Source organism: Tasmannia lanceolata, unplaced genomic scaffold (genome assembly GCF_043159265.1).
Source record: "Tasmannia lanceolata isolate RefF3 unplaced genomic scaffold, GAP_Taslan_0.1 ptg000008l, whole genome shotgun sequence".
Classification (NCBI taxonomy): Eukaryota; Viridiplantae; Streptophyta; class Magnoliopsida; order Canellales; family Winteraceae; genus Tasmannia; species Tasmannia lanceolata.
Genome location: NW_027518685.1, coordinates 19,108,224 through 19,121,898, shown reverse-complemented (window position 1 = coordinate 19,121,898; position 13,675 = coordinate 19,108,224). Strand labels below are relative to the sequence as shown.

The window sequence follows — 13,675 nt, the reverse complement described above, 5'->3', positions numbered from 1 at the left end:
ATGTAATTTATCTATGTGAGAATGTTTGCAAGTTACTGCTTAATGGATGGTGAGACTAGAAGTTAACATGGAGAGAACATGTTCTCTAAGACGTCCCTGTTTAATCTTCTTGGATTCATCGGCTGAGGAGGGGTATATGAGGGTTTAGGAGTCTTTGGTAAGGCTGTGGGTGGAGGTGGCTATTCGTGGCATGATTTTGAAGAATTATCGGACCTTTTTGCTCAGGGATATAATCTTGCTCTTTATCTGTTGACTCTATGTAATGTTTGTAGGGACTTCTGGTCCCCATTGTAATTTTCATAGATTCAATAAAACTGTCATCTTCCAAAAAAAAAAAAATACAAAATATCTTCAGGTAGTCCGAGGCTTTGATGAGACTTCCAAATGAGTGTTACATGAATGTGTCCTTCAGCATTTTTGTTGTCAATATATCAAAAAGTTCTTCTCAATTTATTTATGTCATCCAACAGTTAGAGAATGAGTTACAAATACTTCTGAGGCAAATTCATTATCCAACATCCTCTCAAAGAATGAGTTACATGACCCAGAACAAGCAAATAGACAAGACAACGGAAGAAACAAGCTTTAAACGCCCCCCTCACCTGAATACCCACTACTTTTACTGCTACTGCTACCACTACATAGAAGAAGGAAATTGATATCCACACACCCATTTCCTAATAAAATGACACTCCTTTATATTTACACTTTTCAAAAGAGCTATTAAAGGCTGTCATAATTCCAGGAAGCTATCATCAACCAATCAGAAGTGCAACATCATAAAGCAAGGTGCATCATGGTCAAAACAAAAGTGCACTTACGAACCAGATCGCCGTGCCAAACTGCAGGATCTGTGAAGCCGTTGGCCGGGCTCTGGGGCCGAAAAGTGAATAGTCTGAGACATAGTCACCATGTTGGCCATCGACGGTGTCTCATACCCAACAGGTCCACTCGAGTGCAACTCTCCCCCAGTAGTTCCCGAATGCCCCCTTGTCGTAGCCCTCTGCCACGAATGTGAGCTCAACCCCGATAACATATAAGCCCTCCCAGACTCTTCATACATTTCTTGGCTCGCCATCCTCTCCCTTATCTCCCTCAATTCCCCCTCAAGCCAACTACACAACAAGTCCCCGGCCTGTGCCGACGCCGAGGCCAACAGCCCCGTCCGCCTACTCGCCAGAACCAATTGTGCCCTGTCCAAATCACCCTTCTCTGCTAATCCCTGTGCCTCCAAGATACCCTCCGCCACCCAAAGCCGGTTTCGCTGCCTATCCACCTCTAAACTCACCCTCTCATCTGCCACTGTTAGTCTCTTGGGTCGGCCAACTTTAACAGTCTGAGCATCAAGGACAACTGTCTCTTGCGACAACGGATCCTTATACGTACACCCAACACTCAAAAGTGGCATCACTGCCTCCCCATGGCTACTGGACGAGAATACAGGTACTGATACATGGGCAAGGAAATCCTTCACCTCGTCCGCGTATAGATCACCAACATTGATGACCGCTCGTTGGCCTCGGTTGGAGACTTCACTCGTGTAGTTCCCTGCAGGTATCTTGCCAATGGAAACTCCTTTGGAAGACGAGCTAAATGACAGTTGGAGGTCTTGAACCACAACACTAAGGAGGCCGCCTATGCAACGTGCAAAGGCATCTTGTATGAAGCCCTCGGCCTGGATGAAGGAGAATGTGCCGCCAGACACCTCCGATATTGCATGCATTGCGACAGCATCATGGTCTGCTCCGAACCCGAATGTGTGGACTGGTATTTGAGGCGCACGTTCACCCTCCGCATTGTGACGGCTGGAAGGCAGTAAGAAGTTCAGATAGTCCAACATCCCCTTTGAATTCAAATTCTGAGTCGGTTGATTTCGGCCACGACTGAAATTTTCGAAACTATACGTGTCCTTGCCATCAGAGAGGAGGATGACGCTTGAAACCGGGTTTCGCAAGCGTCGCTCCTCGAGGACCCTAACCCCTTTGCGTAGGCCTTCGAGGATGTTGGTCCCGCCAATACATTCAAGAGAATTGACAGCTAGGAGCGCACGTTCACGACCCTCCTCGGTCATTCGCCGTAGCCCAAACACTCGCCGTGCTGACGACGAGAAGGTGACCATTGCGAGGCGGTCAGCGGGTCCAAGGTGGTGAGCTACGAAGCTGATTGCACGCTTGAGGAGTGCGAGCTTTGTACCCGCCATGCTTCCACTGACGTCGAGTACAGTCACAAGGTCAATAGGGGTACGAACATGATGGTGGGCAGGTGGGGACCGGAGATTCACGAGGACAGCAAATCCGGGTTTAGATGCAGAGGCGAGGACTGCAGGGAATTCTGTGAATGTGTCAATTTTGGCCAGTTGACGAAAGGTATCAATGCTATCAGCAGATGGCGGGGTGAGGAGGGGCTCATCATCGTCGAAACGTTGAGGTTCCAAGGGGGTCCGTAGATGCAGGTGGTGGAGAGCGGTGTGTACATCGTCCATGGGGCTGATGCGAGCTCGGCCGTTGGCTTGTGGATCATGAATGAAGGGGGCTTGGAAGGGGATTTCCTTCCATTGAGAGCGGCATATTGGGCAGAGCTTGTTGCCGTGCTTGAAGCTGGAAGCAATGCAACTGAAGTGGAATGAGTGAGAGCACTCGGCAGTAAACAGGGCATGACCTTGTCCTGCTTTCATGGTGCCTAAGCAGATGGCACATGTTTTCTGCAACACAGAAAAAAAAATTAAAATTAATCTCAATAGAAAATGTTCAAATTAATCTCAATTTAGCAATTTAGTAAGTAGGGACATTCCATAAATAAATGTATAAATAAGGAGGAATATTTGCGAATTGCATAGGAATGCTTTAATAGGTTGCGATCTCATTGTAATACAATGTGGTGCGCCCACTATTGGTGTAGTGGGTCCTACCTTTGATCCAAACGGTACAATTGAGAAGACTTGATATGGATTTAAAGCCTAAAAATCAGGCCAATTATGTGTATTTAATGTTGTTGAGTGCTACCGTTACTTATATGCAAGGTTTTAAATTTCAGTTTTGGTGGCCATGGAAAAAAAATGTTTCGGTTTCATTTGGAAAATTTCAATGGAAATCCTGTAAAATCAAGAAAACATATAGAAACATATGCCGACGATAAACTTAAAAAATAAACTTTTGAAAATGCTAGAATAAGCACAAACACACACGTAGCAACAATCACATAACCAAGACCAAAACTTGCATAAATGTTTATGTTATTTTACATGATTTCCATTGAAATATCCAAACAAAGCCAAAACATTTCCAATTTCCGTGGCAACTGAAATCAAAACCAAAATCAAAATTTAATGCAAATGGGCGAGCAATGGAGCCACACTTACAGCCAATAGAATATTATTGGCATTTGATTAGACCCAATACAAAAGCCACAAGCTATGCACAAATATTCAATTAATATAATAACAAGAATACCCCTTCAGCGAGGCAAAACTTCAAAAAATTCATGACCATGAAAATAATAAAATAAGATATAAATTAAGAAAAATAAGATATCGAGTATTCCTGGCGTCCAACCATGTCGGAATCATACTTTCACATGCAATTTCTCCAAGATTTATGAACCATAATTAGTGGCTTTTTTAACGGTATCATAGAGAGCATTTCGCCAACCCCCTGCGGCCAACAAAAAGGGAAGAAGCATGGTTTGCAACAACATCATCCCTTAGTGAGCATCCATCTGTAAGGTATTTCACATGGTTGCCAGAGTGGGAAACGGGTACGAGAAGCTATGCTGAAAGCGAAAATAGGAAGCGCGGGGTTTAGATAAGAGAAATGTGGGAAGCGAAAAACTCTAAAGCAAAGATAAAATGTGTGGGAAGCATCATTGAAAGTCAACATGAATCATGTAAGAAGCCTCGTGTGAGGCAAACAAGAAGTACATAGAAAGAAAAGTATTGTACTAGATTAGGGAGAAAGGGTTAACACGGATAAGGATTGAGACTTCGTAACTAATTATAATTACAAATTTTTGGAATTTAGAGTTTCACATGTTTTACGCAGGTATATTAATTTTATGTTTTTGAAAAAAGATCCACATAATTTTCACTTGAAACTTAAGATACGTTTTCAAGTTTTAATTTTACTCTTTTTTAAAAAAAAATGCTCGCTCAACATTATCAAGAGGAGAAAATATTCTTTTAGGAAGAAATAATCACCTGAATAGGAATCGTATTAAGAGGAAACACGTATGAAGCACCTGGGAAGAATGCTCTCCCAGCATGAAAGCATGCTTCCTCTAAATTTGGGAAGCAAGAAGAGCTTAGCTTCCAAAACAAGTTTTCAGGGAAGCGAGCTTCCCATCCAACTAGGAAGTTTCCAGTAACTATGGTATTTCGTCAAACATGTTGATGGTGTCCCAATTGGATTGACTTGTAAAATTACAGGAACAACTAGGAAGAAAATCATGGAGGGACAATGATGCACAAGCAGGTCTTCACATTAAGAAGAAGACATGGAAGAGATTTCTTTATCTTATTTCAATTATGAAATGTTTTAGGTTGTAATTCTGTTTGTAGAATTTGTTTGGATAGTTGTTGATTAAGTGGTGGAGACCATCAACCCATCTTATAATTTAAGTCACTTAATTTATAAAAGTGTGGACCATTATTATACTTTATAACTTAAGTTATAAAGGTGTGGAGCTTAATACTTAAGTGCTTTTAATAATGTAATCATTATTTTATTTTAATGGCCGAAATTAGAAAAAAGAAGAACAAGCTGAGATCAATTTTAGGGTTAAGAGGATGGCTTGTAATTGTTAAAAACAGATTAGAAATTGAAAATTTCTGCGGGTTTCCTGAGATTGTTTCATCTCCGTTGCGACTGAGTGCATCGCCCGAAATCAGCCCCTTCACTATTTGGTGAAGGATTGAGATTTAAAAACTTGTTTTTCAGTTAGACTAATCTCAGTCATTCACCATAAAGTGAATGGGCTAATTTCGAACGATGCACTTAGTCGTGAAGTAAGTGAAACACCTCAGGTTTCCTTCCCCAAATTGCGTTTGGTGATTTTTGGCCCAATTTGTTTCCTTCTTTCTTCACAAAACGTCTTGTAATATTATTTTTTATCAGACCTGTCTAGATCTGTGTTTCTTTATTGCATCAAATTAGCATCAGAACCAGGTCGATCTATAGCAGCACACAAAAGAGGACGTGTTCATCATGGAAATCAAGCCTACGACGAAGAAATACGAGAGTTGCAAGGAACTGTAACAGATTTTTCATGTGAGTTCCAGAATTTGTGGAGTAGGGACAGAGCGAAAGCTTGAATGAAGATACTGAAAGGCGATCACAATGATGTAGGTCCCATCGGTCATCAGGAAGGCAACCAATAGAGAAGATAATCATGAATTTAGGAAAAATCTAATTCATGAGACAGGTATCATATCTATACCAAGTGTGGAGGCCTTGAAGAACGGTTAGGTAAGGCATGAGACCTAAATTTCAGAGGCAATTAGAGGTACCATATTTTATTGGAAGGCATATAAGAAGGAATCTTTGGAACATAAGAGATCTACACACAGGTTGGATTGGTGGGTAATGGAGTCGTGATAAGACTTTGGAGAATATAGCCCGGGAATACTGTTGGCCCCACGCCCCCACCATGAGAGGGGATGTAGAAATACTGGTCCGACGATGAAGAGTTTCTTAATATGCTAAGGGACAACTACAAAAGACTAGACTATATAAGCCCTCACCTGTCCCTACATTCCATTGGTTCATCTTAGTAACGATTTGGCGTTCGGGTTGCCGCAGACAGCCTAGGAGTATGACTTTACCTTTATGGTAGTCGATCGATTCCTGAATTATTGGAGCATCACATGTTGGGAAATTGTTTTTCAAGAAGATTGAGTGTTTACACTTTACATGGGATGCCAATTATTATTGTTTCATATCAGATGTGAAATTTGTCAGTCATTTTTGGCACACGTTGTAAGAAGCAGGAAACACGGTCAAAATATTCACGCACTGTGCATCCCCAAACGGATGGTCGTTAATAGAAGCTTGGGAAGTCAACTTTGTTGCATTGTAAGTGATCACATGAAGATATCGATTCACTTTTAGCAAAGGCAAAATTTGCTTAAGACTGTCAACAGTTCTATCAAAAAAAAACTTTTCAAAGCTACATATGGGCAAAAACCGCAACATGTAGCTGATTTGGTTTCACTACCTCGTGATACTTGAGTTAGTGATGACAGAGAAGCCTATGCTGACCATATTAGGGAAGCCAATGAAGAGATATGAGCCACTATTACCAAGCACAATGAACTATGCAAGGAAGATGCCAATGCTCAACATTACTTGAAGGAGCCTAAAGAGGAAGATCATGACATATTTCAATTCAGAAAGAGAGATTTCCACATGGAACGTATCACAAGCAAAAAACGAGAAAGATTGGGTTGTTGCTGTTGTTAAGAAGATCAGTTCTAATGCATGCGTGATTGACTTGCCGAATCATCTTTAGATCAGTCAATTTTCAATGTAGTTAACTTATGACTTCTATTAGTTGGATGATGATGGTGAGATAGAGGACATGAGTAAGTAAGGTGAGCATCTTTCTAAGGCGATGATGTGAATTCAGAGTTTTCTGATTACTTTTCTAGTAAGAGAAAGTAAAAGACAATGAAAGAAAGGGAATGAGGGAAGACTAATGCTCCCTTAAAGATGAGAAAGACAGTGCACAATAGTTGACAACGGAGCTTTAGAGTATAAACTTTCATATTAGAAGATATATTGTACATGAAACAGACCTGTTCTAGGCGTGAGAATCAGTACCAACGCTTCCTCATCAAGTGGTTAGATAAACCACCAAGTGAGAGTTCTCGAACAAATGAAGATGAACTAAAGCGGCTGGACACTGTTACTTATGGATGATATCATCACACCTTCTAATTGAAATCGAGATCTTTTTAACCCAGGGAGAATTGATGCAGAGGAATGCCTTACCTCACGAAAAAGAAGAGCTAAAAGAGCTTTCTTTTATTTTGTTTTAGTCATCGAAATATTTCAATTTTAATTCCGTTCATAGGATTTTGCTTGGCAAGATGTTTCAAGTGGTGGAGACTATCAACCTCACTTAAATTAAAAAAGATAGGGACTATTTTTACACTTTATAACAGAAATGGCTTTAGTTACAAAGGTATGTGCCCTATCATTTAAGTGTTTTAATAATATGGTCTTTATTTCTCTTTGGAGAGCGAAATTTAGAAAAAATAAAATAAAAGGTTAGTCATTAATTTCAAGATTATGGACAGTAACTACAAAAGGGAGACGACTGCTTCTATTTATGAAAAAAAAATAGAAACTTTGAAGGTTGGTGTTCTCTTCTCCAATCTGCTTGAGCGACATAAAAGACTATTTTGGTGATTTTTTGTCCAAATTAGAATCTCTTCCAATAATATTTTTTATTACATATTTACTGCTTTGGAGAAAAGGATTGTGGCTCGTAATTTACAATCATGGAAAGTAGTTGGTCTGAGCAAGCTCGAAGCCAAGGTACACGACATAAAGGGAGAAAGGGCAACAGTTGGTGAGTTCATAGGGAGAAAGATGCAAGTTGCGGGGAATGAAGCAGAGAAGAAAATCCTAGCTGACTCGGCACAATGCGGTCGAGTACTCGGTTGAGCGGGCAAAATACGGAACGGGCCCAAGGAAAAAGGGAATCGACTTGGGGGAGTTTTAAAACTATGCGAGTACCCCTTATTGGAGGGAATTCAAGAGAAAAAGAGTGAGAAGGGTTGGAAACAGTGATTCAAAATGCCAGGTCAGAACAGGTCAGAACACGGCCAAAGCAAATCCTAGTTGACTTGAGCGATCTAGTACAGGGTATGACGACAACTCAAGGGGGCGAGGTCATACTTATGAGAGTGAAAGGAATTTTGATGGACTTTGTAGGGCAAAATGGATTCGGACGAGAATTGGGCCAAAGTAAAAGGAAGTTGACTATCAGAGGTGACTGGGTAGAGTTTTATAAGTATGGTTGGAACAATCTAAGAAGCGTGCTACGCTAATTAAAGAATAAGTCGTGTTTTTTTTTTCAGAGAAATTAAAACAGGATGCCAAAAGTACGGGATTCTTTCATGATTTTTTGTAACTAAGATCGAATCAAATGTTTGCGAGATCACTGTTTCGGTACCAAGATAGGCAATGCCAACATTGGTTGCTGGCCAATGAATCCAATCATATGAGAAATGACTGAAAAATCCCTACATGTAAATGAACCAAGTAAAAATTTGAATGACCAAAACGCCCTTTGTGAATGACGAACAAAATGCGAACGGCTCATCATTCACATGAGCATTTTGGTCAATACGGAAAAAAAAAAAAACATCACTTCAACATAACATTGGAGGCGTTTAACGATTACGCAACAAAAAAAACATGAGAAAACAGATCTGATAAGATCGATCAGAACAAATCTCAAAAGAAAATAGAAAAAAAAAAAAAAAATTAAAACCCTATTCGGCATTTCTGATAAGAATCTAATAAAAAAAACACCTCAAAAGAGATTTATCAAACCCTAGCTCGGATCCGGTGGGATCTAAACGGAAATCAGGATGAAGAAAACCTAACCTTGGATGATCTGCTACTGCTCCTGGAAAACATAGTCTCCGACGAAGAAGCAGTCGGCGTTCTCGGCCGGAGATCCAGCTCGGAAAAATCTGAAGTGAAATCAGAGGAGTTAGGAGAGTTTAATGCCATGGAATGAGATGAAGAAAGCCGAAGGGATATGGATTTCTTCAGCTTTTTCAACGTATTCGCCATTTCACTGTAAAAAAAAAATAAAAAAATCACACGAGAGGTAGAGGATTTAGGGTTTGAGATATGTAGCTTGTAGAATGGAAAAGTTAGGGTTTGATTCTGCCATGGTTTTTCTCTATTTTTGGGAAGAGAATAACGAATAGAGAGGGTAGGAAGGGAAGATAGGAAAGAAGAGAGAGGAAGAAGCTCGGTTTTTGTTTCTATATACTCTGTTATCATTTTATTTATATTTTTATTTTAAATTTATTTTTTGTCGTTTTTTGCGTGTGAGAGAGAGCATTGGAAACGGGCGAAAAAGGGGTAGGTTTCTAAAGATGTGGGCAGTTAACGACCGAGCATGTTTCAACGCCTTCCGTTTCTTTTGCCGTCATTTTCGTCTCACGGAGTTATTGCACTCCACGTAGGATTACACGATCTGAATAAAGATAGACCACTTTTAGACCCCGCATTTAAGTGAAATGGAGGCCGTTGATCTTGTAGATCATTATAAGGAACCAAAATAAACAGTTCCATTTTATTTTTTACTAGATAATCCTCTCGAAGCGTTCGTAATGCATTAGATCTGACTTTGTTTTCCATTTGGATCCGAATGGGGTTACCAAATGGGCAGATGTGGGGCCTAATATGTGTCTTTTACGAACAAGATTTTTTAGTGTAAGCCCTAGTCCATTATTTTTCCAAAATGTACATAGGATGATCCAAACCGTCCATTTGATGGGCCACAACTTAAATAGGTTGTTGCCAAAAGATCATTTCCACAGGATGTTTCCAACCCTCAAATCTAGATATTGCTCCTTTATAGATCGGATGGCTAGGATCATCCTATGGAAATGACTTTAGGGCAGAGCCTATTTGCGTTGGGGCCAACAAATGGACGGTTTGGATCATCCAATGGAGTGATCTCTACAGTACATTTTTGTTAACACCATATGAACTCTGTAACAATTAAATACCCCCTTCTCTCTTTTCTTTAGCATTTTGTTACATGGAGACTATAACCACAGTCCCTTGATTTGATATATTTTGACTAACACCAAGGAGTGAGGTTATCCGTTATCCTACGTTTGATCCGACGAGAGAGACTGAGAACGAATGCTTTTATTATGATGGGCCCACAAATGAACCATCACCGTCCGATGGTGACTTAGGACGGCGATTATGTCTTGGATGCCCTATTATTATTATTATTATTTGACTTAGGATGCTCTATTATTTTGGTATGGGTTCATATCTTAACGTCATTGTCATTTATTGCATTCAGTTGTTTTGTTCCCAACATTGTCACGGGAAAAACACCAGACTGTGTGCCCCTCATCACTCCTGTTTGTACATTTGACATAGCACAACTATTCCTTCATCTCGACCGTCAATCAGGTGGCCCCCACCCTTAATGAGCAGAGAAGTGAAATATTGCCCCCATTTCTTGCCTGGGCCACCCCATTTATTGTATTTATGACCACTCTATTAACACTAGAAAGGGGTGGCCCAGGGTAGAAAAATGGGTGAATATATCAATTCCCTTGGTCGGTAGACAGTGGACCCCAAAACTAAAAAGAGAGTTCAATTATCAAAACATGGGAATGCGGTTATCGTCTCCTCTACTTTTCTTTTATCCAAACCCTAACCCTCATGTTGTGCCCAACGTGGGAATGCGGTTATATGCTCTTTTTCTCTCTTTTACTACACCCTAAAAACATGGGAGTGCTGTTAAGGTCCATGCCCTAAAAAAGAAGCTCAATTTGTAAAAGCTACCCTGAAATTCCCATTGATTCCTCACAGAAAAGAATACACACTTTTATTAAAAGGGACGATCCTCTGTTAAGGAACTCCAATTTTCCCATTATACACCCTTTTCTAGCAAAAAGACGTCACACCATTCTCCCTTGAGCCAAGTATATACATACCCCTTTCTACCAAGGCCTTTGTTACACGTCTTTCTATTTAGAGACAGAGGAGGTAATGTATTATGCGTGACACGTGAAACAAACACTCACGTCTTTCTTTATTGCATTGACCATGCAATGCAACCAAAAGCTGTTCCATAAAAACAACCCTCAAATCAATTTTATTATTTGGATGCTAAAGAGTCAACATGAGCACATGGGCCTTTTCCTTTCTTTAAACTCAAAACATTCAAACGTCTATCTAGCCATACCAAGTTACCAACTCACCCACCCCCTAATAAGGGAATACCTTGTCGTAGGAGAGGCATGGAGGGTAAACCTTTTTCATTCAATTTTTTACTCGGATAGGTAAAGAAGACTTTCACGCAGGGGCATGAAAACCTATTGTCTGGTGATTATTTATTACTTTTAATGTTAACCACCTATTTGAGAGGAAGTCTAAACTGAAGGGAGCCCTTGCAAAATAGAGGTGAAAGGGCTCTTCTATTAGCTATACATCATGGTAAAAGAGGCCATGCAAAATAGAGGTGAAAGAGCCCATGCACATGATGGTGATGTGTAGCCAATAGGAGAGCCCTTTCACCTCTATTTTGCAAGGGCTCCCTTCAGTCTAGAATTCCTCCCTCCCTATTTGAAACCCACTTATCAAATTTAGAATCATCCATACGCGGGAAACTTTTTTCCAAATTAGGCCCTTTTCAATTGGTGGGTGCAACAGTGAGATGTTCCAAGATGGCGACAAAGATAGCACATTTTTTTCCTCTACGGTTATGATGCTAGAGGATAGGCTTCAGCTTTATGCTGATTATGGGTCAAACTAATCATCATCGGCATAGTAAGTCACTAATCAACCTCATAGTCGTTTGATAATGCTCAATAACCAACAAGTTATCATTGTCTTAAGAGAAAAGTGTTTCTGACCCACCATACGAGCCAATCAGTGGCTTTTTAAGCCACTTGTGTGCAGGGATCTCCCTGCGCACTAGCGCAGAAACACTTTCCTCCTGTCTTAATCTTTATTTAGCAGTTATTGTAAGTATACTTAGAGAGAAGGCAAGATAAGATTGGGTTGTCCATCACACCTTCAATTTTATTTCGGGGACTAAATGTGTAAATTTGAGTTATGGCTCTTGAAATTGGTAGTTATATTCTAAATGAGGTCTAGTTTGGTCGTGGTCCTGACACCCAATTTGTCTTTGTCCATTAAAACAGGGAAAAATTTTATTCTAGAAAAAAAAATGGCCTGTCCAAAAGTTGGAAAACTAATTTTTTTATGGAAATATTTATCTTATCCAAACTGATTGTAAGTCCAAAACCGATTATTGGAATCAGATTTATGTTTAAATTTGATTCTAATAATCGGTTTTGGACTCAATCGATTCTAAAAATCCAAAACCCACATATATGGCCTAAATTAGGGGAAATGATTTCAACACAAACATGTCTTGCGATCATAATCAGAGGCCTTAGCTACTTCACCTGGTTCACAACATATTGCTTCCAACACACGAATTGGAAAAAGTAAAATTCGGGAAAAAGAACCAAGTGTATGAAATACTTTTTTCTTCTCTTGTAGGTACATCAATTCTAGATCATTAATTGGGAAAGAATAGGAGCCCGCCCTTGGCGTAGAGTAACCCGTCCTCTAGCCAGTACGCTCATGTTTCTTATCTTTTAAATTTAAAGAGCTGTAAAATGGTTTTTACTGTCCCCAAAAAGCAGTTAAGTGACAATTAAATGCTAAAAGACAAGATACATGAGTGCGTGTATCAGACCATAGTTGTGCTGAAATCATTTTCCTAAATTATTGGTAGCGTTAAAGTATTGTAAAAGTTAGTGAAAAGAAAATTTATCATAAAAGCTTATATTATCACTTGTGATGGCTCCCAAAAATAAAAAATAAAAAGGGAAAATAATAAAAAATGGGAAATGATATCAGCGCAACCATGTTTTATAATTGCACATACTCACCTTGTCTTTTCCTTTTAATTGGCATGTCAGAGCTTTTTGGAAATTGTGATAACCTTTGACAACTCTTCAAATAATATAATACGAGAAGAGTTAGTGCAATTATTAAGACATGGTTGTGCTAATATTACTTGATTTCCCTAAAAAAATTCATAAAAATATGTTGTCATGCAACTGATCGGAAATGGGTATACACTTTTAATCCAACATGGTCTTTGGTTATACTTTCTGATTCTGTAACTAAAACTTATAAATATCATTGAAGTTCGATGGGTTTGATCTGATAAATATGGTCTTATGTATTCTCTAAAATGAATGTAAATTTATGAAACTATAGTGGTATATACAAATAAATTAGCCAAAATATGAACTCCTAATTGGTAGGGCTGCAACTCGGGTCGGGCGGGTCGGGTTTTGGAGAACCCAACCCTACCCGAGAAATATCTCGGGTCGGGTTTTTTTCGGAAAACCCACGATTCCCAAACCCGGCCCTACCCATGATAAATCTCGGGTCGGGTCAGGTTTTTTCACGTTGATGCAATTTTTTAAGGAAAATTCTTGTTTGGCAGGGAAACTCAACTCATAGAAGCAGAAATTACACTCACATTACACTTGAATCAAACAATGTTGTAATTACAATCAAACACTTGAATCAACTCAACTCATAGAAGCAGAAATTACACTCACATACAATAATAGTGGGTGCGTGGGTTTTCACTTTTAACTTTTAACTAACAATAGAAAAAAATGTACATACTATAACTTATGTAACTCGGGTCGGGCCTCTTCAAACCCGGCTCGACCCGAGATTCATACGGGCTTTTGAATGCTCAATCCGAAACCCATGAAACCTGAACCCAACCCAGGCTATTTTCGGGTCGGGTCGATGCGGGTCGGGTAAAACCCGGCTCGAGTTGCAGCCCTACTAATTGGTGTTAAAAAATCATTTCCTCTTGAAATTATGTCCTATTTGTTTTGGATTTTGAGAAGTGATTTTGAATTCTA

At 39.6% G+C, this 13,675-nt stretch overlaps 1 protein-coding gene across 1 annotated transcript; it reads right to left on the bottom strand.

Annotated features, from left to right (window-relative positions):
• Positions 1-414: 414 nt before the first annotated feature.
• Positions 415-9,015, bottom strand: LOC143884676 (E3 ubiquitin-protein ligase WAV3-like). The gene is made up of 2 exons (XM_077388359.1): positions 8,610-9,015; positions 415-2,701 (listed from the first exon to the last, which is right to left on the bottom strand). Exons 1-2 carry the CDS (start codon positions 8,799-8,801, stop codon positions 818-820), a joined length of 2,076 nt encoding a protein of 691 aa, XP_077244474.1. The 5' UTR covers positions 8,802-9,015; the 3' UTR covers positions 415-817.
• Between the last annotated feature and the right edge of the window lie 4,660 nt (positions 9,016-13,675).

Excerpts from the sequence above, each read along its gene's own strand:
- LOC143884676 (XM_077388359.1), bottom strand. The coding sequence starts at position 8,801 with ATGGCGAATACGTTGAAAAAGCTGAAGAAATCCATATCCCTTCGGCTT. Across the intron at positions 2,702-8,609 it reads GCAGTAGCAGATCATCCAAG|AAAACATGTGCCATCTGCTT; the intron begins GTTAGGTTTTCT and ends TCTGTGTTGCAG.